Consider the following 27,737-nt stretch of genomic DNA (forward strand, 5'->3'; position numbering starts at 1 on the left):
GGGGGCTGGCCCTGAAGGAGCTCTGCTGTCTCCCCAGAGCCTCTGTGAGCACGCTGTCGGCACAGACCCACCGGCAGGGAGGACGGCTCAAAGGCAGTGAGTATCTTTTTCTCGGTGTCTGTCTGTCTGTCTGTCTGTCTGTCTGTCTGCAGTGCCTCCGTGCTCCTTTTTTCCCCCTGGCTTTCTCTGCATGTGAATAGATGGTCTTAATCTCCCGAAGCCCCCCGAGAGATCTCACGGTTTCCCGTTCTGTTTATTTGTTTGGTTGGTTTTTTTAACCTTTGTGCTGCTGGTTTGGTTTTTTTTTTTTTTTTTTTTTTTTGTATTGGGATGGCTTCTTTATCTTTGCCCAGGTGGTTCGATAACCTGAACGTCCTAATCACAGCCCTCCCTTGCTGTCTGTCAAGGAGAAACCCCCAAAACTCATCCATGATGAGGCTGGTGGTTCTCCTTCACTGGATTCCTTCCATAGGAGGGGGAGGCAGGATGAAGGATGGAGCAGGGGAGGCAAAACCTCTCACCAAGACCTTTATTGCAATTTGCCAGCCACCACAGATTATATTTTAAAGTCAAAACTGACTGGATTTATTTGCAAACAGAGGGAGCATCCACGGGGATGCCAGCTGAGCAGTGGGATTGCCTCCATGGGGAATGCAGGTCCCAGCACCCCCGAAGTCAGACTGACTTTGGGGTCCCAGGGAAGTTGGGTGCTTGCTCTGGGGGCTGAGTGGGTGGCAGTGGGGGTGAGCAGAAGGCCCTTTCATAACAGAACCCCAACATTCAGGCTGCTGGAGGAGGCTGCAAGGGAGAGAGAGAGCGGATGGCTCCTCTGCCAGCTCGGAGCAGCAGTGGCAAAAGGAAGCAGGAGCTGCTGGACTCTAGGAAGTCATGTGCTGTGGCCCCACATGGGGGTGAGGCTGTTAATGAGGAAATTTAGAGGGGCTTAAGGAATTACAAGGATTGATTTCAGTCAGAGAAGCAGCCGGCCGGGGCGAGGATTAAGGGAATGCGCTCACTGGCATTGCAGCACAATCCCAGCTCCATTAATTTAGTGGGGAAGAGGCTTTGTGCCTTTTTAATGTAATCAGGGTTTAAGAGGGATGGTGCACCGGGCAGCCCAAGCTCCAGGGTGTCCCCAGGCCCCAGCAGAGCAGGGTCCTGGCTCCTTGCACACCCTCTCAGCTCTCATCAGCTCTCTGGGCTCCTCCTCAGTTGTTCCCAGTGACACCATGACATGGAGGGTACCTGGAGCCTGGCAAACCAGAAACCTTTGCCTTGGCTCTTTGTAGAGTCCTGTTCTCTGTCCCCTGGCTCTCCTGCCTGCTGGATCTCACCTTCACTCTCTGTTGATGTGAGAGTTGTCAACCAGTGATCCCCAGTGTGCCAAGGCTCACGAGGAACCCTTCCTTCCTTCCTTCCTTCCTTCCTTCCTTCCTTCCTTCCTTCCTTCCTTCCTTCCTTCCTTCCTTCCTTCCTTCCTTCCTTCCTTCCTTCCTTCCTTCCTTCCTTCCTTCCTTCCTTCCTTCCTTCCTTCCTTCCTTCCTTCCTTCCTTCCTTCCTTCCTTCCTTCCTTCCTTCCTTCCTTCCTTCCTTCCTTCCTTCCTTCCTTCCTTCCTTCCTTCCTTCCTTCCTTCCTTCCTTCCTTCCTTCCTTCCTTCCTTCCTTCCTTCCTTCCTTCCTTCCTTCCTTCCTTCCTTCCTTCCTTCCTTCCTTCCTTCCTTCCTTCCTTCCTTCCTTCCTTCCTTCCTTCCTTCCTTCCTTCCTTCCTTCCTTCCTTCCTTCCTTCCTTCCTTCCTTCCTTCCTTCCTTCCTTCCTTCCTTCCTTCCTTCCTTCCTTCCTTCCTTCCTTCCTTCCTTCCTTCCTTCCTTCCTTCCTTCCTTCCTTCCTTCCTTCCTTCCTTCCTTCCTTCCTTCCTTCCTTCCTTCCTTCCTTCCTTCCTTCCTTCCTTCCTTCCTTCCTTCCTTCCTTCCTTCCTTCCTTCCTTCCTTCCCTCCCTCCCTCCCTCCCTCCCTCCTTCCTTCCTTCCTTCCTTCCCTCCCTTTTCCTTCTCCTTCCTTCCTCCCTTTTCCAGGCTCTACATCTCCTTGGTAGGTTCCCACCACCCCAACGAGGCCCTGCTTGCTCTGAGTGATTTTTGTGTGAGTGCCTGAGCCCTGGTGGTGAAGGAGCAGCCCCTGCAGATGTGTGAAGTCCTGCTGTTGTTCTGTTTGCAGTGCCAGCTCTCCCGTGATGCCTGGCCACTGGCACCAGCCATGACCTGCAGGGACAGGCACAAGATGTAGTTTGTGACCCTTCCTAGCAAGGCCAGCCTGGAGCTCTGCCCCTTGAGGAGAAACCTTCAGAGGTGCTGGAGGATGAGTGGGATAATGCCAACTCCTGCTGCTCCCTGGTGAGCTGGGACACCAAACTCACACTGCTTCAGACCTGAAGCTGGACTTGACCTGGTGTTAGAAGGAAATGCTGTCTCTGCTCTGTGGCCACCCCTCAGCTTTCAACGTCTTCCATTGAACAGTTGACTTTCCACTCTAGGAGGCAAGGATCAAATGGGTTGAGGACAACTGGCCCTTCTTGGTTTGGCAAAGAGGATTCTTTGGTGCATGTTTAAGTGCCAGGACATGAAACAGTAAATCCCTTCTTCCTGCACTCCTGCCTCCTGCAAGCAGCCCTGACTGAGGTCCAAGCCAGCCAGTTAAAGGGTTAACCATAGCTGGATGCCTGCATGGCTGCCTTACTGATCCCACGGAGGTAACTGGAAAAACCAGAGTGCATCCCCACCCCTGCCATCCTGTCCCTGTCCACCTCGTCCAGCAAGCCCCTCTGCCCACTGCAGTGTCCCTGCTGCCCTTCCCTTGCCTCTCCACCTCCTGCACACCCAATTTCTCTCCCCCTCTTTCTCCCCTGTGTCCTGGCTTGGAAATCCTGACTGAGAGAAGTGTTTTCCATGAGGAACCAGCTCCCTGCTCTGATTCCCTGCTGCAGTCCCTTGATCTCAGGCATCCCAGGGGAATGGGAGCAGCGCTACTGCGCTGACGCCTGTCACACCTCTTGCTGGGAAATTCGTGAGCAAACAGAGCAGGGCACAGAAAGGTGGGGGTAGGAGGCATCTGGAGAAGGATCCTGCAGTGGGTTTGGTGTCCAGCTGGGAATGTGGCACTCCCTGTGCTCTCCTCTGGAGTTTGTGCAGTGCCCACGGCCGTGGGGCCGTAGTTGGAGGCTGTGCAACAATTCCTGTGGCTGAGGAGTTCCTGCTTTTTGTGCTTGTTAAACGCTGTGAGCTGCCTGTGCTGCACCAGGGAGACACTCGGTGCATTTAATTAACATTTAATTTGCTTGAAGATTACATTAAAATGTGCAATAATAGAAGCTCTCCGAAGGGCGGGAGGGGAAGGGGGAAACAGGCGCGCCACAGATTGGCTCAGGCACTGGTGCTGAAGTGTTCTGCAAGAATTACAGATGGAAGGGGAAAAAAATGCTCTACTTGTGCAGCCACAGAGAGTATTGGGCATCTGTTTGGGAGCAGAGCTTTCAGCAGCTCCAAAGGAGATCCAGCAGCTGGAAGTGGAGATGGGGTAGCTGAATGTTCCTCCCATGGTCCTGAGGAGAGAACGGCCCAGTTTGATATCCAGGCAATCTCCAAGGGGAGACACCCTCAGGCTGGAGAGGCAGATCACAGAGCCCATGCAAACCCAAGAAGCAGCCCCCACGTGTTTTTTGGGGAGAGGGTGATGCCAGTCCCGTGCCATGCATGTGCTCCCTTTCCCTGTCCCTCTGTCCTGCCCATCCCGGGTTATGTAATGAAGGATGCTGCGGCTGCTGTCCTGGGAAGGGGCTGGGCAAGGACACCAGGGGCTGGCACAGGATTGAAGGCTCTGGGGCTGGGCTGAAATTTAGAGGAAAAAAGCTTTAAAGCCATTTTCTGCCTGGGTAAGCGTGTCAGGAAACAGGCAGTTTGATCCTGCTTATGTAATCCTGAGTCTAAAGAAGCCGCTTGGGATCGATCCTGGCTGGGAACTCAGGGGGCTGCAGCACAGGCTCACCTTGCAGGTGCCTTCCTACCCCTCTCCTTCCTCCAGCCCCCTCCACCTCAGGTATTTGTGCTGTTTTTGGTGCTGCTGGAACATGGTGACCAATTTCTTGTACTGCTGCCCATTGCTCTCCTCCCACACCCGACCAGAGCAGGACTTTCCAAGAAACCATCCCCAAATGCAGCCCTTCAAAGCCTTTCTGCCAGCCAAGGCAGCTGAAAGCCCGGTGTGAGGGAGCCTTCAGCTGCTCTGGTGCTGTGTTCACCCTTAACATCAGCCTGGAGATGTCTCAGGGTCCCTCTCACACACGAGGGAACCAAGGACACAGACCTGGCACAGAGGTTTTTCTTTTTTTTTTTTTGGGTTTGTTCTTTTTCTTTTGCCAAGCTGGCTAGACTTATAATCATCCTTGTTCTTTGGTTTTCCCCTGCTAACACCCCTGCTTCCCCACCTCGACCACAGGAGCAGAGGGATGAGGACTCGCCTGGGCTGCCTGTCTCACAAATCAGACTCATATAATGATTTCACAGCTATTCTTCCGGACAAGCCCAACCGGGCTTTGAAGTGAGTATAGCTGCAGCATCCCACCCCAACCCCACTCCTGCCCTTCCCCTCCCCACCCACCACCTCTCCCCCTGCAGTATTGTCCTCCTTTTGTTGTGTTTTGTACGAGCTGTGAGCGCTTCCAGGAGGAAAACAAACCGGCACTGATGCAGCAGGAGCAGCCTCGGGAAATTCCTGGATCTGTGGCACTGTGAGACAGGACGTGCTCCCAGTCCCCACTGCTGGGTGTGGGACACGTCTGCACCTCTTTGGGGATGTAATTTACACCTCTGTCATCACAAATCAAAGCCTGAGCAGTTGGCTTGGTCTAAGGGGTGACCCGAAATTTCAGGTCATCTTCAGCTCAGCCTTGTATTTGATACCGCAAAAATTCGGGTGATGGTTTGCAAAATGCTGGAGGGAGATGCTTCAACCCCTCCAGAGTCCTGATTTGAGAAGTGTGGGATGGGACTCATCTGATCACAAGTCCCTGCTTCCACCTGAGATAAGATCTGTCCTTCCCCTGAAAGGCAAGCCAGAGAAATAAACACTTCTGCAGAGCTGAGTTCCATTTTGCCTGACTTTTGGCTTTTACAATGTAAATGTCTGCATCTGAGCTCGTTTCCTGGGCCTCTGCTCAGAGTCAATGAGGAAAAATTGGTGCCTTTTTGGGTATGAATTATCTGGCCTATTTTACCCACCTGCCTGGGGATGTGAGCTGAGTCCCTGCGGGTCCCTTGGGATCTCCTCCCTGATTCTAAAGGAAGCCCAGGGTCACTTGGCTCAGTTCTACACCCTAGACCTCCAAAATCAGGTGAGAGGAATCCCAGCCTTCCTCGGTGTCCTCACCAAACAGCTCCAGAGGGGAGGAGCAGCTGTGGGTTGTCTGTAACTTGCCCCTTCCTTTCCTTACAGAAGACTGTCTACAGAAGAAGCTACAAGATGGGCAGACTCTTTTGATGTCCTCTTGTCCCATAAATGTGAGTAGAGATCAAATTTTACCTTTTTTTCCCCTCCTCTTCCCTTAACCCCTGTCCAGGGGCATGGTCCCCCAGAGCTGCTCACTCCCCAGCAGTCACCATCCTTTACAGGCAGGAAAAAGGAGAGTTTTGTGTGTTCCCTTCACATCTTTGCTCCTGACCACAAGGAAAACCACAATTGCAAAAGCCTTCAGCCCAAGGTGCTGCCTTTTCCAGCTCAGCACCCTTGACCAGCTTGCCCTGGCACAGAGGAATCCCCCTTGTTCCCCCTGAGCTGCAGTTACCACAGCAAACCCAAAAATTTCACATCCAGAGCCCTCATGCCAACCTATAATCAGCAACCCCTGCTCTGTTCAATCCTGTGAGTTCTCTTCTGCAAATATTGCTCTGCTCCAGCAGCATTTTCACACAGAGAAATTATAAACAAAGCAAAGTTCCCAGTATGGGTTCATTCATGAAGAAAAAAACCCAAATGAGTTGAGGCTGGGAAAAGCCACCGTGGGTGCTGAACTCTTTCATGGCAATAAGGAGCTGTCTGGCTTGCTTAGAGACCCAGGTTTTCCTTACATTCTAAAATGTAAGTGTAAATTATATTATTAAGCTAATTTTAAGGTAATTTTGCCAGGTTTCTACTGAGATGACAACAGTTTTGGCAGGGAATTAAGTGACAACTTTAAAAAGGCAGGCTGACCAAGGCAGGAAAAAGCAGGATGTAATTTTAGCAGCAGTATCTAGTTGAGATCATTGCTCTTGCAGCCAATAGGGGAAAAAAAATATGGTGTAGCTGGGTATGGCTAAAAAGGAGCGTTTCTTTTGTGGAAATTCAGAACAAGAAGGGGAAAATACAGAAAGGAGATTACAGGGTACCTGGGGGATGGAGAAAGGGGAGGGCAGGATTTTCACACCCCTGTTATCATCCTGAACTCAAACCCATTTCTTCTTCAGTGGTGTAAAAGTAGAAATTTTCTTTATTAGACTGCAGAAGAAGGGCTTGGATCACAAACCCCAGTGAATTTACCCACCTGTGTCCTGATGTTATACAGATTCTTCCCTCTTCAGCTGACTACTGCAAAAATGCAAAATCAAACCTCAGTTCAATGATTTTGTCCAGCAGCCTCCATGAGGGTGTCTGGTTTTTTTAATAAATTGGCCTTAGAGAGTGATAAATGAATTATCAAGACCATTCCCATCTCTTACAATGGAAAGTAATTCTGATAACTCTCTGGCACTAATGAAAAATATTCAGTTTCTAATGAAAAATATTCAGTTCCTAATGGCAACAGAAGGTGATCTTTAAAATTTAAATTAATCTATTTTTATCAGCAGTCACGGTGACATTGCCTGGTGATTGGTTGGTGACAAAAAAATTTGTTGTTTAATAAACTACTTTCTAAAGGAATATTTTATAACTGCTCTGCACCTGAAGTTTCTGGAATTGCCAGCCTGGCAATCAAGGGTTATAATGATGCAAATACAAAAAGTTCTGTTGAAAAAGAAGTGTTATTTTAGTTACACTGGTTTAAAGGAGAGAACAGCACATGCTCATGGAATTAATGATATTGTACAAGTTGCATTTTTGCTGTTAGGATGTGCTGATGTTACACAGGTAAGGGAGCCCTATGCCTTAAGTGGCCAAAATCTGGGATTAAATAAAGCTGTGCCTGGCCTGCTGGCATCTGTCTGTGAGGGAAGCTGCCAGCAAAAATTCTGCTTTTAGTGCCAAGAGGAGGACAGAACTGCTCCAGCCTAATTTCCCTGTGACTGCTCAGGAGAATTTTCCCAGCATTAGCCAGGGAAAATTGGAATTCTTGCTTGGGGGCATGGGCTCAGCACCAGCTGGGCTTGGGGAGAATTGCCCCTGGGGCTCACAGCATCAGCAGGTAGAGCACTTGTGCTTGACACATCTGTCAGAAAGTGTCTTCACTAGATGGACAGCTCATTTATTTTGGGAAGGGGATTGTGATTTCAGGGGGTTGTGTGGTGCTTTTGCTGCAGTCAGATGGATTTGGTGCCTTCCAGGCAAACTGTTCTCCAGTAAAATAAACCCCAAAGTGCTGGAGCAGGGCTCAGGAGCTGATGGAGCAGCTGAAAACAGGGTAGACCTTGTGGGAAACATTGCCAGGGGTTGGACTGAAATATGGGTACCTCCTTGAGCCAGGTCTCATGAGCTCTTGGAGATCTATTTCACACCCAAGATAGCTCAGCTACCTTAGGAGGCATAAAATCAGCAGGATGGCTTCTGTCATAGTGTTGGAAACATAAAGGTTTATTAAAAGGCAAAATAACAAACTCTTTACAGAGAAAAACTGATCTAGGTGCCAGAGATTCTTGCTCCTGGTAAAACACCCCACAAAAAACATTAGTTTCTTTGTTCTCTTCTTTTTCTAGTGAACTGCCCAGGTAGGACTTTTGGCTTCTGTCCAATTGGCTATCCTTAAATTTGAGGTGAAGTCCCCAAAGTCCTAGGAGATGTCTTTTCACCTCATTGAGGAGAGAAACTTTGAGCTTATTTCCTTTATAAAGGGACAAAGGATAGTTTTGTCACTCCATCAATAATGGGCACATTCCTATATTGGACAAGTGGCAAAATTGCTCCAAGGAGCAAGAATGTGGATCAGAGCTCCCCAAGAGGGCTCCAAGTGCCCAGCAGAGCAGGCTGCCCTTGTACAGGGAGCAAGTTCAGAGATCTGCAGCACTCTGGGAGATGGCAAAACCACTTCCTATTCCTTTCCTATTTTCATGAGTCTCCAAAAGGTTTCTTGTTGGATTATACTGACTTAGAGGTGGGGAAAATGAGAGGTGCTTTAAAAAAACTTTTATTCCATTGTCAGTCTCATGAGAAGGGTGAGACAATACAGATGTTATAATTCATGCCATCACAATCATTAATTACAACACACTCTAAGCATTTCTTGGTGTATCAGCTTTAGCCACACCATGCTGTAAATGCCTTAAAGCCAATAATCTAAAATTACCCCTCATGGGTCCTACTACAATGCATCTTTCATAGTTCTATTTCTCCAAACTATCCAGTCTTATTTACAAAACCATCTTTTAAAACTTATTTCTAATTTCATTTCTCTCTCAACAATATCTGTCCTATTCTATGGCATTTCTAAATCAGCATTTCTTATCTCAAGGTTTGCATTCAGATGCACACTATGTGAGCCTTCTGCCAGGCTTTGAGAATTCTCTACAAATCCATTTCCCACAGTTTTCAAACAGAAGTGACCTGAGCAGTGTCATGCATTACACAGATTCCATGGAGAGTCTCTGGGGATTTGAGCCACCTGGTCTAGTGGGAGGTGTCCCTGCACATGGCACAGGGGTTGGAATGAGAGGATTTTTAAGGTCCCTTCCAGCCCAAACCATTGAGTGATTCCATGATCACCTTTGCCACACATCCCTTGAAGTGCTGATGGCACTGGGGAGCTCCTCCTGCTCTTTTCCCACTCTTCTGAAGAATGAATGACTGACTGCAGGTAATGTTTGATCCTGTTGTGAGAGGAGGATTGAAATCCCTTGGGATTTGAAGCAGTTGTTTTCCCCCATGGCAGAGGGGTTGGAATGAGAGGATTTTTAAGGTCCCCTTCCAGCCCAAACCATTGTGTGATTCCATGATCACCTTTGCCACACATCCCTTGAAGTGTGACAGCCCTGGGGAGCTCCCCTGATCTCCTCTCACCCTTCTGAAGAATGAATGACTGTGCAGGTAATGTTTGATCCTGTTGTGAGAGGAGGATTGAAATCCCTTGGGATTTGAAGCAGTTGTTTTCTCCTGGGTGATTCCAGGCTGGGTAATGCCCTTGTCTCTGCACAGACTGGTCTGATTTGGATTTATTCCCCAAGCCATTCAAAGGATAATTTGAGCTGACAAGTTATTTGAGTTAACAAGACACTGTGAGCAGGAAATGCAGGAGGGCTCTCCCCACCTCCCTTTTGGGACTGAATTCCCTCATCCCTCCTGGAGTGAGCAGTGCTGAGCAGCAGGATGCAGCAGCTCCACATCCATAGGTCAGTGCAATGAAATCCCAATTGTTTTTGTTAATGGGCAGAGCAAATCAACTCAGAAACGCTGGGGTCAGGCAGACAATCCCTATTTTACACCTGTCTGAGCTCCCTGCCATGGTCCCTGGGGTCAGGGCTTCTGAGCAAGCAACAGGAGAGGGGAGCCTGATGCTGCTCTTGTCAGGGAAAATAAACCCCAGAGTAAGAGACAGAGGCAGAGTAAGAGACAGACCATGTGCAGTGTTTCCTTGGGTGCCCAGGGAGGAAAAGCAGTGGTTTTAACACGCTGGATTTTGGCAACTTTCCCCATTTTGTGCCAGGGAAGTGAGCTCAGCGTGGTCCCCATGTGTGAGTGCATGCCTGTGAGTAACTGAGGAGTAATCCTCTCCCTGTGCCCGTGCCCAGGAGCTGGCCAGATGAGGATTTCTTTTGACAGGCTGCTGGAGGGAAATACAAGCCACAGCATGTCTCATTCTGCATCTCCCACAGGGCTGGACACACAGATTTTTGTTCCTCTAGCATCCAGCAGGACAGTCTGTCCTCAACCCTTGGTAAACTTCTCACCCCTGCACCAAAACCATCCATCCTGAATTGCCACTTTTATCTCAAGGGTGATTTTTCTCCAGATTTTTTGAAATCTGGAGGAAAAGGTGATTTTTCTCTGGATTTTCTTTTTGTGATCTCCGTGCTCTTCCTCCCAAACTTTATTGTTGTTCTCCTCCTCCTCCTGTTGTCTACACATTCCTTCACTTCCTACACAGCACAGGAATATCCCAGCCTACTCTTCTGAGCCAGAAGAGCATTAGCATTGTGCTGCTGACAGGCAGCTGAGATGGAGGGAAGCTCTGCTCAGCAGCAGTGGGAGCTCATTCGTGTGCTGTGCAGAGCAATTGTGACCTTGTCCCTGCAGCCCTGCTCCCAACACCTTCTAGGGAGCCAATCCATCCATCCACCAGCCACAGAGACCCCCCCTTTGCTCCCTGCTTGCTCAGGGGGTGAAACACATGCATTAAATAAATTACTGGGCATTGCTTTCTTGCTCTGACAGTGGCAGGTGCTTGGTTATTAAACTGCCTGAATGATTTAGGCCACTAATCTGGGCTCTTCCTCATGCTGATGAAGCTTAGCTAAGCCCTGTCTTGTGTTTTCTGCTCCCCACCTCAGTCCCTTCGTGCTGAAAGGATCCACTTTCCATCTCCTGAATGGGATTTCAGGAGTCCCTGTCCTCACATGGTCATTGACCTGCCTGGCTCTACCCATTCATGAACCAGAAATTCCTGGCACTGCCTCACTCACAGATGATCTGCAAGTATGGGGGTTGTTGAAGGAGTTTTGAGTTAGATCTCTGAAGGTTTTAGACGATGCCATTTCTTTTTCTTATCTTCCACACAGACAGGAAGGGCGAGTTTTGCTCACACCTTCACAGCATGGTTCAGAAGGTCACAAGACCTCTAGTTACAAGCCCTTTTAAGGATTTATTAACCAATAAATCTCTGCCAACAAGGATATTTATGGTTTTGACCCAATCCTTACATATTTTGTCTTGTGGACTCATGCTACAGTGTGAGCTTCCTTAGCCAATCATGTTTTGACACACAAACCTACAACACTGCATCCTAAATTCCTTGTTTACCTTTATTTGTTCTATATCTTAAACTCTAAACTTTCCTCTTCTTAATTTAAAGTGTCTCTGCTTCAAAATCCACATTCTCACTTCTGGCACCTAAGTTTGGAAGCCTTTCCCAAGATCTCAGATCAAACCCTGTGTTTAATCCTAAGCTTTGGCTTACAGGCTCTGAGAATTCCCTGCATTTCAGATTCCAGCACTGCAGGATCCTGAGTAATGTCTGAGCACTTGCAAAATCCCCTTTGCACGTTCCTCAGTCAGTCTGAAAGGAGAGCAGGGCATTTTGAAGCTTAGATTTACACTGTAAAAGTAAAATATCAAATGTCTGCTTCATGCTGTATTCTCCCTCAGACTCTCAACATCCAGTAAAGAGCTCTGCTTCCTTGCCTTCAATTCCTCTGCTCCACCAGGATCAACTTCCTCCTTTGGCTTCAAGCACAGAGCTCTTGAGGCAAATTCCTGAATAATTGTCCAAAGGTTGTCCTGAAGGGCTGTGCAGCCACAGCAGCACATCCTGTCCTCCTGAGTGGCCATGCCTTTGGGCCTCAGGTTGGGGATGATTTTGTGCTGCTGCCTCTGCAGAATTCTGATCCTGCTTTTAACTTCTGTGCTTTCTAAAGCATCCCCCCGGAACTGCACACTGGGATATTTCAGGAGGTGAAATCTCTCTCCTGTTCATATCACACTGTGTTCCAGTGGTGATTTTCCTGGCAAAAAGATGTCCAGTTGTCCAGTTAATTAAAAAAGTTAACAGTTGTCCAGTTAATTTCTGTGCTTTCTAAAGCATCCCCCTGGAACTGCACACTGGGATATTTCAGGAGGTGAAATCTCTCTCCTGCTTGTATCACACTGCATTCCAGTGGTGGTTGCTCTGGAAAAAAAGATGTCCAGTTGTCCAGTTAATGAAAAAATTAAAAATTGTACACTGCTTCCTCTGGAATTGCACACTGGCATTTTTCAGGAGGTGAAATCTCTCTTCTGTTCATATCACACTGCACTCCAGTGGTGGTTGTTCTGGAAAAAAAGATGTCCAGTTGTCCAGTTAATTGAAAAGTTAAAATTTCTGTGCTTTCTAAAGCATCCCCCTAGAACTGGACACTGGGATATTTCAGGAGGCAAAATCTCCCTCCTGCTTGTATCATACTGCACTCCAGTGGTGACTGCCTAGGGAAAAAAGAAGTCCAGTTGTCCAGTTAATTAAAAAAGTTAGAAGTTGTCCAGTTAATTTCTGTGCTTTCTAAAGCATCCCCCTGGAACTGCACATTGGGATATTTCAGGAGGTGAAATCTCTCTCCTGCTCATAGTACAATGCACTCAAGTGGTGGTTGTCCTGGCAAAAAGATGTCCAGTTGTCCAGTTAATTGAAAAGTTAAAAGTTGTCCAGTTATTTCTCTGCTTTCACTGGAATTGCACACTGGGATATTTCAGGAGGTGAAATCTCTCTCCTGCTTGTATCACACTGCACTCCAGTGGTTGGTTGTCCTGGGAAAAAAAGATGTCCAGTTATGTGGGATGAGCTTTGAAATGCTGATCATTCATGAGTGCTCATTCCTTGAAAGCCTTGAAGGAGAGGAGCAGGTTGAAGTCAATATCCAGGTCAAATCCCAGCTCAGGTGGTGGCAGCTCCCATGCCCAGTTGTCCTCCTGCCCTTTCAGTCACACTTGTCATTGCTCCAGGACAAACTTCAGGCAGTGATTGCCCAAACCTGGCAGTCAGGCAGAGCTGGGAAGGCAGTCAAGGGTTAAAGATGACAATGATGGCAAACCAGGCAGTCAGGGCTGAGCTCTCCTGCACCCAAAGTGTCCCAGGCAAGGTTCAGCCTCACCATCTGCAGCTCCTCCAAGGCTCTGGGGACTGCATGACAGGAGTGGATAAAAAAAGCAGAGAACAGCCAGACACTATTATTTATCCATTCACTGTCTAAACTTATTTCAGGATCAAAAGGAGCTGATTGACATGAGAGCAGAAGGCAGAGCTCATGGAAACCTCCTGGTCCCAGGGGAACCTGCTGCAGCTGCTCTCTGGGGCAGGGCTGTAGCAAATGCCTTTCTCTCCTTGTCACTCATGACATTCCCTTCTTTTAGCAGTTATTACATTTGTCAGGTATTTTATTTTTCAGGTATTATATTTTTCAGATATGGTATTTTTCAGGTATTTTATTTTTCAGGTATTGTATTTTTCAGATCTGATATTTTCCAGGTTTTTTATTTCTCAGGTATTATATTTTTCAGATATTATATTTTCCAGGTATTTTATTTTCCAGGTATTTTATTTTTCAGGTATTTTGTTTCTCAGGTATTATATTTTTTTCAGGTATTTTATTTTCCAGGTATTATATTTTTAAGATATTCTATTTTTCAGATATGATATTTTTCAGGTATTTTATTTCTTAGGTATTGTATTTTTCAGATGTTATATTTTACAGGTAGTTTATTTTTCAAGTAATTTATTTTTCAAGTATTTTGTTTCTCAGGTATCCTATTTTTCAGGTATCCTATTCTGCATCACTGTCCTCTTGCAGATGTGGTACTTTCATGCAACACTGCTATTCCTGCAAATGATCTTCTGTCAGTGCTGCAGCTCTGGAGCTGTTGTAGAGGAAAAGGGGGGAAAAAAAAATACCAGGGCAGAGACAGGGGAGCAAGACCTCAGCAGAGACTGCAGAGACATAGCAGTGTGGTTGTGTGCTGGAATATTTAATGTCAGGAATCCTAGGAGCTGATGATTGATAAAATGACATAGATCTTGAAGAACTGGAAATTTCTCCCTATTTTATTTCCTTCTTTCTGAAATATATCAGCATGCAAACACTCTTTGCTCTGCTCTCCAGTCCTTACCTTGCTCTCACACAGGCCCCGTGAATTTTACAGGCACTAAGGGGGATGCAGGTTTTGGAAAATGTTTCTGTGTCCCAGATTTCAGGAAGGGGAGCAGCTCTACAACACCCCTCACCTTCACCATATTTATCCATCACCATATTTACCTATCCAGGGTGGATAATAGCAGGGCAGGTGCCCTGCTCCTTTGGCATTCTGCTCTGGGGCTGATGTCACAACATTGCCCCAGGCTTGGACCCACAATGTGCACTGTCACTTGGATGAGAGGCCCCTTTTTTGTCTACCCTAGCAGTGCAAAGCCCTGATCTCCTCCTAAAATTGCTTGAAGGAAGAAGTGTCAGGAGGAGCTGGAATAATGCAGCTATTTCTGGGGCTGACAGCAGGAGGGAGCATGGCTGAGATGGGATGGATCCATTTTTATGCTGATAGCAGGCTGCTGATGGAGCAGCCAGTGCAAAAAAAAACCCAAATGGAGGAGCTTTGAGGAAGGCAGAGAAGAGAGGGTTAGGCTGTACTTTGGGCTTGTCTGGCCTTTCCTTTTCCCTCTGAGGCTCTGGGCAGTCAGACATCTCTTCTGACTGACACACAGGCAGAAATAGGATTTTTTGGTGCTGTTCAATACCCAGGGCGACTGCTTAGGGCTTGAGGTTTCAGAGGGAGCTGGAAAATATCTTAAGTTATTACCAGAAACAAGGGGAGCAGGAAGAAGTTTAGGACATGCAAAGGAGATGCAGGACAGTGTTACATTGCTATGGATCCATAGCACACATAGCAAATAGATATATACAGCATATAAATAGCATATAATATATAAGATATATTTTTATACATTCTATAAATATATATGTATAAATATGTGGGTATATATATATATATATATAATATAGCATATGCTATATCTAATATAGAGCATATAGTTAGCATATACAGCATATAGAAGGAACTGTTTGAACAGCCTGCTTGGGAAAATGTTAGGATTATCCACAGGGATCTGGACAAGCTTGAGAAATGAGCCCATGGAAAACTCACGAGGTTTAACAAGACCAAGTGCCCCTGGATTATCCCCAAAATCAGTCCAAGATGGAGGATGAATAAATCAATAAATCAGAGCAGCCCTGCCCAGAAGGACTTGAGGATGGTGGTGGAGGAGAGGCTGGACATGCCTTGTCCTTGCTCCCTTCATCCTTCCAAGGAGTCTGACCTCACCAGGTTCATCCCCAGTTCCATCAATATTTTTAGACAGTTGCTTGGAAGTAGCCAAGAGCTTTCCAGGCATGAGCTACAAAAACCTGGATGCTATTGCAAAAGACCAGGAAGAGTTAAAAGCACATTACTGGAAAGAAAAAAACCAAAAAGGAGAATCTAACTTTATCCTGAGGAGAAAGGGGATGTGTGAAGCCTTCAGCTGCATCAACTCCCCTGGTGCTGTTCAGGGAAAGGAAATAAAAAACAATGGCTGTGTCCATAAATAGGCCCAGGCAGGGGTTTAACACAGATTGCTTAATAAATCTTTCCATATTTCTAATCTGCCCTGGCTGACTCAGATTGCATTACTGAAATGTCACAATTGCTGAGCATTAGCAAGTGATAAGCACACTTTTACCACTGACTAGACAAGCTGTAATTAGGCCAAGTCCTTTCCCTCTCCCCTTTACTGGAGCTGTAACAGACTCTCTGAGAGCTTTCCTCTCAGAGAGGAAATGCCATAAAAATGGCACAAGGCAATAAAGGAAAATGACAGAAAACATAGGGGACAAGTCCACATCAGCCACGTTTTATTGAAGGTTTTCTTAGTGGCAGATAAGGCCTTATAAATTGTGGCATTAACATGACCTGAACCTTGATAATTCCATGAGTAATTTTCCAAAGGGTGGGTGTTCCAGTCCCAAGGAAAGCCTTTTGCCACCTTAGCAAAGGAAAACATCAAGTGATGTTTGGCTTTGTGGCAGCTCACAGGAGCCTGGCTCATCAGTGGTGTAAGTTATGGATGCATCCTGGAATGGCAGAGCTTGGGAGAAATATCAAATTTTCTTTGGTAGGCTGGGGTGAGTGGAAGGATGTCTGAGACTGGAACAGCTCCCTGCCTTCTCTTGATGCCTCAGGTTCTAGCTTTTTATGTTTTTCAGATTCTGTGCTGCTTTAGAGTGTGGGTCTGGGCTTCATATGAGGAGATGGTGAGCTCTGTGCACAGAGCAGGGAGACAAAACAATTCCTGCTCCAGCTGGGCACCAAGGACAAATGATCCAAATCTCAGCCCCAGGAGCACAAACAACGTGGAATGAAGAGAGAAAAACAAGCAGGATGGGACTGCATGGGCTGGAGCTGTAATTGGACAATTAACTCCAATATGCAAATGGACCAAAACTTACAGAAATGTGAGATCTCATGACCAAGCCCTCTTTTGCTTCCATCTTGGAGCCATCCAGACAGAGCCACAACTCTGGTACTGCTGGGGTGTGGCCTTTAATAAAATCCACTTTATTCCTCTTTACTCTGCCTAGCCTCTGCTCCAGCTCCTCAAGGCATCACTTTTATCACTGGGTCTCTGTACGAATCACCAACAGGACTGCTGGGAACGTGCCTTGAGCTGTTTGATTTTCCAGCATCAGTCTCATTCCATGGTTATGACAATGGGAAGATGCCAGCAGCTCTCATCCCAGGCAGCAGACCAAGAACTCAATGTTACATCTTACTTTAAAGGTTTTTTGGCCAATCACACAAAGCAAAAGCACATTGACAGTAGTTCTATCCAACCACTACAAGCACAGGTACCTTTGGTTAAAACAATGTTTGCTTATTTTGAATACAATACCTGCTTGTAAGCCTTAAAACACAATGCACAGAGCTCCATTATTAAGCTTAAAACTTCCTAATATCTCACTAGATAAACTTTTCTGTAGCTTAGGGAGTTATTCTAGACAAGTGTTAATACACAGACCATTGTTCTGTTTGTCCTTGCTTTTCCATTCTTACATAATTTTTCTGCTGACCAATCTCATGGCTGCTGCTCAGATCCAATCCCAGTTCTGCTGTCTCTGAGGCCTTTTGCAGCTTTCCCAAAACCCTCTGATTTTATGGATTCCCACAACCCTCTCCTGCCTGTGTGTCTTTGGCAGATGGGCTGGCAGCTTTCCGTGCTTTCCTGAAGACCGAGTTCAGCGAGGAGAACCTGGAGTTCTGGCTGGCCTGCGAGGACTTCAAGAAGACGCGCTCGGCGGCCAAGCTGGCCTCCAAGGCCCAGCGCATCTTTGAGGAGTTCATCGACGTGCAGGCCCCTCGGGAGGTGGGTATGGGGTGCCACAGCATGCCCAGGGCACCCAGCAGGGTTGGAATTTTATACCAATATTGCCGGATTGAACGTGCCTGGGCTCGTCTGGCCCTTGCTGCTTGACCAAGGGCAGCAGCTGTGGTGGTCTCACCTCAGAGACACCTTTGGCTGGCTGGATGCTGCAGCTGGCACTGGGGACAGGCATGCAGGAGCTCAGGTTTAGCTGTGGTGGAGAAGCTTCAAGGCGAGGTGAAGGAAAGGAATTGGTTCTGCTGGAGGGTTTGGATCCAGAGCTTTATTCCTGGCACACAGGGCTCTGAATGCAGCACCAGCTCCAACAGAACCACAGTGTGGTTGCTGTGTCTTTGAACCCTGGGGAGAGGGGCAGGGGAGGGGCAGGGAGCCACCAGCCAGGTACAGGAGAGGGAGTCTCAGGGGACAAATGACACCTGGATGGCCCAATGCCCCTCAAGGGGTCTAAGGCGTCTTTTGAACTTTGCCAATCACTTGAGGCCCTTCTGGAATGCCAAGATTGACGGACAGCACTCAGCAGGGGCAAGGGAGGGGAAGGGAGAGGTGATTGGCACACCTCGGGAGGGAACAGGGATATCTGAGACAGGCTATGGCATCCCACTGCAACACAGCAGGGCTGTCACCCCCAGCTGGGTGCTCTCCCTCTCTCCCTTCCCTCTCAGAGCGTGGTTAAGGACGGTGGCCATGCCATGGTGGCTGCTCCAGCTGCCTCTGCTCACCCTGACTCAGTCCTGATGAGGGCAACTGCTTTGATGATACTGAATTAGTCACAGCCAGGGAGTTCACTGGCAACCTCAACCCACATTTCCTAACCTCACTGAGCTCTCCCCAGGAGCATTTCACAGTGCTCCTGTCATTTCTGTCAGCCTTCAGCAGGCTGTTGGGCTCTTCCCTGGCAGGACACCTTGCACAGGACCATCCCACCCATGAGTGGAACAAAGCCCTGAGGGAGCTGGGGGTGCTGAACCTGGAGAAAAGGAGACTCAGGGGTGACCTTATTACTTTACAACTCCCTGAAAGGTGCCTGTGCTCAGCTGGGGTTGGGCTCTTTCTCCAGGCAGCACTGACAGAACCAGAGCACACAGCCTCAAGCTGCACCAAGGGAAATACAGGTTGGATATCAGGATAAGTTTTACAGAAAGAGTGATAAAGTTCTGGAATGGCTGCCCAGGGAGGAGGTGGAGTCCCCATCCCTGGGTGTGTTTAACAAAGCCTGGATGTGGCACTGGGTGCCAGGGTTGAGTTGAGGTGCTGGGGCTGGGTTGGACTCAATGATCTTGGAGGTCTCTCCCAACCCAGTGATTCTGTGAATCCTGTGAGTAACTTGTTGACTCCCAAGGGAGGAGAGCTTCTGACTAACTCCCCCCTCACTCAGACCTCCAGAGAGATACAAACAATAACTCTGAGCTGAACAGAAGATGTAGTCCCACCCCGGAGCCTGGGATTGTTAAATCCTCTTTCAAGCACTCAGCAGATTGATGGCACTGCCAGGTCCTGCTGATGGCACTGCCAGGTCCTGCCTGGTGACCACACTACCTTGTGTCACTGCAATCACAGCACAGCCAGGGGGGCTCTCACTGCATCCAGCCCCTCCTGCTCCTCCATGGGTGCCTGTCAGGGACCCAAAAAGGGCTCATTTTCCTCATTTTCCTCCCTCTCCCAGCTGGGAAGGCCATTGCAAGGCCACTGGGAAGGACCCAGATTCACACTGAGGTGTGTGGGGGTCTCAATGCTCTCCTTGAGCACTTTCCCACAGTTATTCAGTAAGCCAAATGAGATTTTAAGGACTGGAAGGCTGATTTTTGATTAGAAATAGGAATGCAGGTAGGATGGGCATCCTTCCTACAATTTGGTCCTGTGGTGATGTTTCCTTAGCACTGTTACATAATTTTGGCATGCTTAGAATATGAAATTATTAGAGCTAATCCATACTGCTGACATCCACGTTGAGGCAGACAGCTTTGCTTTCCAGGCTCCTTCCAGTTTGGACACTGAATTAATAACAACAAATAACATTTTTTCAGCCATTTTTTCCTTCCAGACAATAACCCTAAAAAATGCTGATTACCCTGCTAGGGAAGGAGAGCAGAAAAACTCTACTGGCTGCCTTTGCAAACAAATGGCAGTCATAACATTTATTTTTCCAAGCCTCTCCTCCAGATATTGTAACATGAAGCTGCTATGGGAAAAAATCAGTTTATTTTAGATCAGCCAAGTTTGGAGACATTTAATAAGAATGTACTAATGGATTAAACCCAGTTGAAAGTTTATTCACCCATTTATTAGGCATGTGGTGAAGAAGAGAGGGAGCAGGAGAGAGGTTAGGCTGAGTCAGCAGCTTTAGGTGATGTGCTGCCTAAGAGTCTGAATGAAAGTCATTTAAAAAGTTATTTCAGTAAAAATAAAGTGATTTCAGAAGTTCTCAGATCACTATAAACCCAACTTTTCCAGGCTTGGGGCAGAATTCACAGCCCTGAATCACTGTGGGGGCTGTTCAGGCATGGGCAGGGGTAGGACCTTGGTTCTGCTGCCATGGCAGAGAGGGAATGAGCCATGTGAAGGAGGCCAGCTGGACACTCAGTGCCAAACTCTCTTCTGCTGCTTTCCCCAGGTGAACATAGACTTCCAGACACGGGAGCTGACCAGAAGAAATGTGCAGGAGCCCTCCCTCTCTTGCTTTGACCAAGCTCAGGGGAAGGTGCACAGCCTGATGGAGAAAGACTCGTACCCCAGGTTCCTGAGATCCAAAATTTACACAGACCTGCTGTCTCAGACCCAGAGGAGGCTCAGCTAGGACAGCCACGGGGCCCTCAGAAAACACGTGCTTCCCTCAACAGCCAAATCCCATGTCCAAATGTGAAACTTTCTTGGTGTTCAAAGCAGTGGGAATGGGAAAAGAGGGAGAAGGAGCAGAGGAAGCTTCCAGAGAGTGATCCAGGCGTGGTATTAAGACTCTTTGACTATCTGTGCTTTTTTTGTTTTTTGTTAGCAGTAGCACCTTGCAGTCGTTCCCTCTGTCTAGCACGAACCCACAACCCTCTCAGGGTCACCTGTGGGCAAGGCAGGTTTCCTTTGAAATGGCTGGGTTGGTTTGTGTGTAAATAACACCTTTCCATCCTTCCACACATCTCTCCCTGTCTCTCACCTCTCCCTTGTGCTCAGGAGGGCTCCAAGGGCAGTGCTGACACTTGGGAAGCCACAGCCAGCCCACCTCTCACCCTGCTGGGTGTGGGACTGAGGGGAGGGAGAGAGGAGACAAAGGCACAGGGTTCAATCCCTTTCTAGAAGTGGAAACCATCAGCAAACTCAGCTCTCACCCTGCTGGGTGTGGGACTGAGGGGAGGGAGAGAGGAGACAAAGGCACAGGGTTCAATCCCTTTCTAGAAGTGGAAACCATCAGCAAACTCAGCTCTCACCTCCCCATTTATTTTGCACACCTTATGGCTTGGCTGCCACCCTGTCACTGCCCCTTTTCCTTCAGGGATGGAGGCTCAGAATATTCTCAAGGAGCTGAGTTTTCCTCATGAGGAAGGTAATCCCAAAAGCCCTCACTAGGACTGGGCAGGCAAGTCTTCTAATGTGAATGATTGTTTTTTTGTGGCTGTTATTTATTTGTGTGGCAGCTCAGTCTCAGCCATCATTCAGGCTCTGTTGTGCTGGGCACTGGACCAAAGCCCAGCACAAAGGGGCTCCTGGCTGCCACAGGCTTGGTGGCTCCTCAGGAAGGACCTGTTGGAACCCTCTGGCCCTTGCTGGGGTGTAGGAAAAGCACAAAGCCCGTCTGCCACAGCAGATGGCATTTTTCATGGGGTACCTGGCCAGTGGCAACGTGAAAAATCCCATTTCTATTTTTGTTATTTCCCTTTTACTGACTGTTCCCATTCTCTGAGTGTCCCCTGTGGGTTCAGTGCCCTGCAAAGAGCTCCCCAGGACACAGGCCCTGCTGCAGGGTGCTTGCCCCCCGTGGCACACAAAGCATGGAGTGAGCAGGATGGTGTTGGGGTGTGCAGTGGGGTGTGAGGGGCCCTTTGGCCCTGTTCCCATAGCCTGGATGGCCACTGCAGGAGAATTCTCTGTGCACATGCCAGGGGTGCAGCACCTCCTCTGGGCTGGGCAATAATTCCTTCCATCTGATGGCCCCATTTCCATGGCACTGCTGCTCCAGCTTGGCAGATTCTTGCGATATTTTTGAGGGGAGAAGCAGACAGCCTGTCTGTGGATTTGAGCCGGCAGAGCAGAGGTCTCTTTTCTTAATTTAATGAAGGCGTGGAAAGTGACCCCATGGATCTTTTTCTTTCTCTCAGTCATCCCCAGACCAGAGGCTGTGAACCTCTGCTCCAGACAAGGGTGCTGGGTGGCTTTGATACATCAGAAAGCAGCTGATATAGACTTTGTGTAATGTGGTGTAAATGAGGTAGAATGGTTTCTAAAGCCAAGCAAAATGTTTTTGGAAGAAGATAAAAAAAGTCTGCCTGGATATTAAAAATTACTGTCCATCAATTAAGTAGGAAACAGCTTTTTGAGGCTTTTTGCAAGGATGATGTGCAGGACAGTAGGACAAATAGGATCAAGACAGAGGTGGTAACCATATTGGGTTTATTCTGGAGGTGCATTCCTGTGTTCTCCATGACACTGAAATCTAAATACATTGCAAGTGCAAACTTTATGTTAGTAGGGAAACCTGCTTTTCAGTGCCTGGTTGGTCAGCAGCAGAATCCTCCAGGTTTTTGGAAGGCAAATCCCATCTCCAGGTAAATTTCCCAGAGGAATGGCCAGAAAGAGCAGCAGTGACCAGCATTTCTGGCTGTCCCCTGTCCCTGCAGGGACACCTGAGGAGCTGGGGCTGGCCTGTGGTGACAGAGGTGACATATTATTATATATAATAATATATATAATACATATATTATTATATATATATATTCTGCAGCCACACCAGGCTCAGTGACACAGCTCCTGGGGCTGCTGAGGCCTCTCATGGGACACAAGAGACACAAAGCTCAGGGTCTGGACGTGGCACAGTTTGACACAAACTTTTTGCTGCTTGCTCGAAAGTGGGAGCAGTGAGGGACACCTGGAAAAAGCTCCAGATTTGCCATGATTTCTCCAAGGGAGCCAGATCCTGCAGGAGCTGAGTGTCCCAAAGCTTTATGGCAGGCAAGGCACAGTGAGACAGGTCTGGTGAACCTGAGCAATGTGGAACAGGAATCACCAGTGGAAGGAATCAGAGGTGGAAGCAGAGGACACAGAGCCACACGTCACTGGCTGTACCTGGTGCTGCCTGGGCTGTAGGAAGGTGTCTTGGTTTGGAAAGCCAGGTGTCTGCCAAGGAAGGCAGGAGTCTCCCCTGAAATGGAAAATGTAAACCCCCTCCCTTTGAATTGCTGTAATTTTGAAATTAAGGGGCTCTCAGGCAAAGGTATGGGAACAGGAATAACAGTTCTTTAGTAGGAAAATTAAAATACAAATGTAATAGTACAAAAAAAGAAAACAAAGAAACAACCCACTGCCAGAGTCAGAGCAGTCCCTGTCCCCCTGTGTGTCAGGGGGTGGCACAGCCCCATCCCATGGGGGCTCAGCTCTCCTGCAGTGCCAGCTGTGGCTCTGCTGGAGCAGGGATCCTGCACAAGGGGGGAGTTTTCCTCTGCAGCTCCAGGGCTGCTGGAGATGGGCCTGGGCTCCCTCTGGCAATGCAGGGCAGCAGAAGCTGCTCCTCTGGCAATGCACTGGGCAAAGGCTGCTGCGCTGTCCCAAAGCTCAGATTGGATCCAGGTAGGAATGCTTGGCTCCTCCCCTGGGCGGAGCATCTCCCCATGGGATGATGGGATTGGATCAGCCATGCAGGGACACTCACTGGCCATGGACAGAAGATAATTAATAATTAATGGCCCATGGACAGCAGAGATCTCCTGGAGGGAGGATTGGCTGTGGGAGAGATGAATAAAACTGCCCAATGAACAGCAGAGAACTGCCCCAGCTCTGACAGATGGGGATAGAACACACACACCCAGCCACATTTTGTAATGTAAGACAGAAGGAGTCATACCAGCCCCACAGCCCCTGCCTGGGGTAGGGAGCAAGAAGGACAAACCCAGCTCTGCTGCAGTGACACACTCATGGCTTGACCTGCAAGGGAGGATGGAAATCTGCCCTCTCTGGCTGTGAGCAGAGGCTGGGGGAGCCCCCCTTTCCCAGAAATGCTGTCTGCCACCCCTGTGTAACCCAGCACAGACTGGGATCTCCCACGGGCATTGCTTTTGCAGTTTCCTCTCCCATCTGGGTCACCAAAATCTGATGCCTTGGAGTGGCTGCCGAGAACAGAGGCTAGACAAGGTTAAGAGAATGAAGTGGGTATTTTTTAAGGGCCTTCAATAGGCACACCTTGGGCAGTCAAAATCCTCACAGAGCAGCTACACCCAGGATGGACAATGGTCATGAGTTTTTCAGACAATTATAAGTTTGGTCCATTTACATATCAGGGGTTAATCCTCCAATTACAGCTTCAGGCAATGAAGTCATTTACCCTCATTTTGCTCACCCATAGTTCACTTTTGTTCATACTTTTTGGGGCCTGAGGCTGTAAGGTGTCTTTGGATCACAGGCCCAGAGGAATTGTTTCGTCTGACCAAAATGTGGAGAGAATTAACTACACTTTACATGGAGTTTAGAGCTACACTCTAATACAGTGTAGGACTTGAAAAATACAAAAGTTAAAATCTTAAGGCATCAGCCTGTGGTCCCAGTTTTACTCCCTGCTGCCAAAGGGCAGCTCAGCTTCCCAGCACTGTGGTATCAAACAAATGCTGCAAGTGGTGAAGGGAGGCAACCTTGTCTGGCCCTGTCTTCCTCCTCTCCACCTTCCTCTTGCCTGTATGTGCAAAAAGCATTGCAGAGCTGCCCAGCAGAAGGAGGCTGAGGCAGTCACTGCTTTTAAAGAGAAGGCAGAAAGCCATGACAGCTCTCTAGACAGACCTTCTGAGTGGGCTTGGGTGGTGCTGACCTCTAGGGCCAGCTGAGGCACCCCAGCCAGGGCTCTGCAGCACCTTGGGGAGGGCCACAGAGACAGCCAGGCCAGGGGACACAGCAGGAGCCAGGGGCTTGTGTCCAGGAATGTGAGTGGGGACAATCCCCAGGCTCCCCTGGTGTCCAGAGTGTGACTCCCTGGTCATGTCCAGTGTGACTCCATCTCTCCATGAGATCCTCCAGCAGTGTTGGTGCTGGAATTCCTTTCATTTCACATCAGAACTCAAAGAAAACTTCAAAGTGGCCAACACCTTGCAAATCCAAGCTCCTTTCTCTCCTCCATCCACCTGGGGAATTGCTCACAGCAGGGCACACCTGGAGATGTCGTTGCTGCAGTGGTGACAGGAGCTGGAATCAGGCTGGCTGATGTAGGAGAAGTGTTTTTCTCAGTAAATTGTTCCCTCCACTGGGAACAGCATCTTAGAACACAGAGTGGAGCAAAAGTATTGTCTGAGGCATTTGAGTCTACCACTTGTTATTTTTGTTGCTGCTCTTGCAGTTTGTCTCTCTGGAAGGAAAGCAGACTAGTTATTTAAAGTAAAATTCTATTTTTCTTAAACAAGAAAATGGCACCAGCTGCTTCTGCTGCTTCTTTTATGACAAATGCTGTTCTGAATTGAATCAAAATAAGCAGCTTGTAGCTCTACCCCTTAAACCAGGGCCTGATCCAGGAAATCATGACTGAGCCAAAGCTTTGGAAAGAGCTGAGTGGTGACTAATTCCCACCAAGGGCAAATATCCTATCCTTGATTCATCTCTTCTTGCTGTGAAAGGGATACTCACCACCTACAAACCCATTTCCCCTCTCCACAAGCACACACCTCCAAAATTTTCCTCCTGTTTGGAGCATTGTTAAAATGTGCCATCACATGAAGAGAGGGGAGAAAAAAAATTGGTTCACTCAGTTCTTTTTATTCTGTTTGCTGGCCCATACCCAGTCAGCTCCCAGGTAGATTGATGGCAGAAGGGAAAAAGAGTTTACAAATTTCCTTTTCTGTGAGCTTCAGGTGGTGTTAACTGCAGGGTCGGATGCAGAACTCTAATTGGTCTGAAGTTTCTCCTGCTTTGGTCCATCAGCCAGGCTTGGGATGATTTCCACCACTTTTGGTGGACTCATTAATGCACCAAGGGGTCCCTGCTGCCCATGCTGGGGAGGTGTGAAGGGCAAAGGGAGGGAGAAATTGCTGTGTGTGTCTGGGGGTGTGGGTGGATGAGAGTGCATGTGACTTCATCTGTATCTTATTTAGTGTCCTCTACTACAGAAGCTTTTCTGAGACATAGATGTGCATGTTAAAATAGGAGAATTAGGCACAAATGACATAAACTGAGACCTTTAGCCAGTGTTGTGTTTGCCTCGTGTGTAAGTCCAAGTAGTGGTAGGAGATGTAAAACTCTGCTAGGTTCCCAGTTACCCCTAAGAGCACATGTATCAAACTGAACTGAATGTTCACTGATGATAGACACAAAACCAAAATGTTTACAGCATTCAGAGCAATAGCAAAGCATACCTCATGCCAGTCCTGGAGTGCCTCTCACCTGTCAGTGCAAGCTCTCCCCTCCCTGGGGGCCTCTGGCTTCCTTTCCCTCCAAACTCCTCTCTCCTTCTCTCTCCTGTCCTGGTTGTCTTCCCTCCTCCTCCTCCTCGAAGCACTCCAAACCTTCCTGTCCACCAGCACTGTTTGTCTTCATCTGTCTGAGCCTGGGACTCCCCTAACCTGCCCCTGCTTGCCTCTCCTCCATCCCCATTCCTCCCTCCTCTCTTCTTTGCCTTTCCCTTCTCCAGGCACTCATCTCTGGTCATGCCATCTCCCTCCTACACACCTCCTACTGCCACTGTAAAGCTCTTCCCTGCCCGTTATATAAGAAGAAAACGTTTCACATCATCTTCTGCATTATCTTCCATCCCTGGGGCTGCTGCAGTCGTCTCCTTCCTTGGTGCTGTGCTCTCTCTGGCATCGTAGCATTATATCCCAGAACTGGAATTAAAGTTCATTTTGCTGCTAGACCAGAATGCTTCTGTCTACCACGCACCCCTTGGGCTTTGCAGAGGCTCATCTTGTCCCCAAGTCTTTTGTCTTCCTCCTTTTTCTCCTCCTCCCATGCAGGCTGCACGTGCAGTGCTTGTGGCAGGGGCTGGCTGGGGCGGAGGGTGTCCGTGCTGGGGTCACTCACAGCTGGGCACCCCTGTGGCTCTCTGGTTTATAAAAGTAGTCTCAATAAAGGTGTGTGGGTTGTATTTGCTCAGCAAAGTCAGTCGCTGTGCTCTGTGCCTCCTGCAGGAGGATGTGTGTCTAATCTGAGGCTGCGGTGAACTCGGCGCGAGTTCAGCGAGCTGAGGCCGTGGGAGGGAGGTGGCACAGGGGGACGAGCTTGTTACCAAAAACATCCAACACTCCTGGCAAAAAGGCACGGGAGAAAAGGCTGTGCCTGCTTCTGGAGGCACCAGGGAGCTCTGGGGACCAGCTGTGCTGTGAATTGTTTGTCTCAAGCAGCCCCACAGCTCCCAGTTTGCCTCACGTGCTGCGTGCCCCAGGCTGGCTCTAAAGCTTGATGGATGAGGAGCTGCTCAGCTTTGCATTTCTTGTGTGGGTAACAGCTTTATCCTGAGAGAAATGTCTTCATGTTGCTCTATCAGTGCCTGCAGCCACCAGCTGAAAAGCAGGGAGGGGAAGGAGGCACCTTCTGCTGTGTTTACTCCTGCAGACCTCTGTAGGACTCCTGGAAACAAAGAGAGCAGGGCACGAGCACACCCTGGGGTAGATCCCCCTTCCTTAAGAGCCACCACTGAAGATCTCATCTCCTCATAACCTCTCCCCCCAACTCCTCTGTGAGTTACCCAAACCAGAGCTCAGATTTGTCCTTAAGCTCCTTGGCACCTCCACCTTGGTGGGATGGCAGTGTCCCCTTGAGGACCTGACTACAAACCCACACACCCAGCAAGGCTGCTTGAAATAACAAAGATACCTGGTTCCTCTGCAAATCAGCTCGTGGGTGGCTCAGAAGAGACTGAGGATGGCTCTGCTGCACTCAGTGAACTCAGAAGTGAGCCAGCAGGCAGAAAGAACAGCTCAAAAGTGCTTCCCTGGGCAATGCTTTTCTTTTCAGGAGCTCCTGCTGCTGCAGCTGCCGCCCCTGCAGTGCTGCTGGTGTTGGGGCAGGCCAGGCAGGCTGTTCAGTCTGATCCCTTCCTGCTCAAGGAGAGGCATGGGCTCAGCTCCCCGGGTTCCCCTGCATTAGCTGCTTGTTTGTTAGGCTCCCCTTGTTCCCTGGGAGGCTGGAGAAGCTCCTCAGCCCCGCCACAAATCCCCACCAAGCTGTGTCACCACGCTGTGCAGTGTTACACCCCTGCTGTATAGACACCCTGAGGATGTAATAAACAGCCTGAGACTATTTG

At 48.5% G+C, this 27,737-nt stretch overlaps 1 protein-coding gene across 3 annotated transcripts; it reads left to right on the forward strand.

Annotated features, from left to right (window-relative positions):
* RGS8 (regulator of G protein signaling 8) lies at window positions 1-27,733 on the forward strand. Of its 3 annotated transcripts, none has more exons than XM_036388084.2 (6): window positions 1-96; window positions 2,215-2,746; window positions 4,489-4,590; window positions 5,485-5,549; window positions 17,139-17,305; window positions 19,935-27,733. In XM_036388084.2, the coding sequence occupies exons 2-6, from the start codon at window positions 2,721-2,723 to the stop codon at window positions 20,115-20,117; spliced, it is 543 nt and encodes a 180-aa protein (XP_036243977.1). In that variant the 5' UTR covers window positions 1-96; window positions 2,215-2,720; the 3' UTR covers window positions 20,118-27,733. The 3 variants fall into 3 exon arrangements, with proteins under 3 accessions (XP_036243977.1, XP_036243976.1, XP_036243978.1); XM_036388083.2 differs by having other exon boundaries at window positions 2,215-2,390; XM_036388085.2 differs by lacking the exon at window positions 4,489-4,590.
* Window positions 27,734-27,737: the final 4 nt, after the last annotated feature.

The sequence above is a fragment of the Molothrus ater genome, chromosome 9 (genome assembly GCF_012460135.2).
Source record: "Molothrus ater isolate BHLD 08-10-18 breed brown headed cowbird chromosome 9, BPBGC_Mater_1.1, whole genome shotgun sequence".
Lineage (NCBI taxonomy): Eukaryota > Metazoa > Chordata > Aves > Passeriformes > Icteridae > Molothrus > Molothrus ater.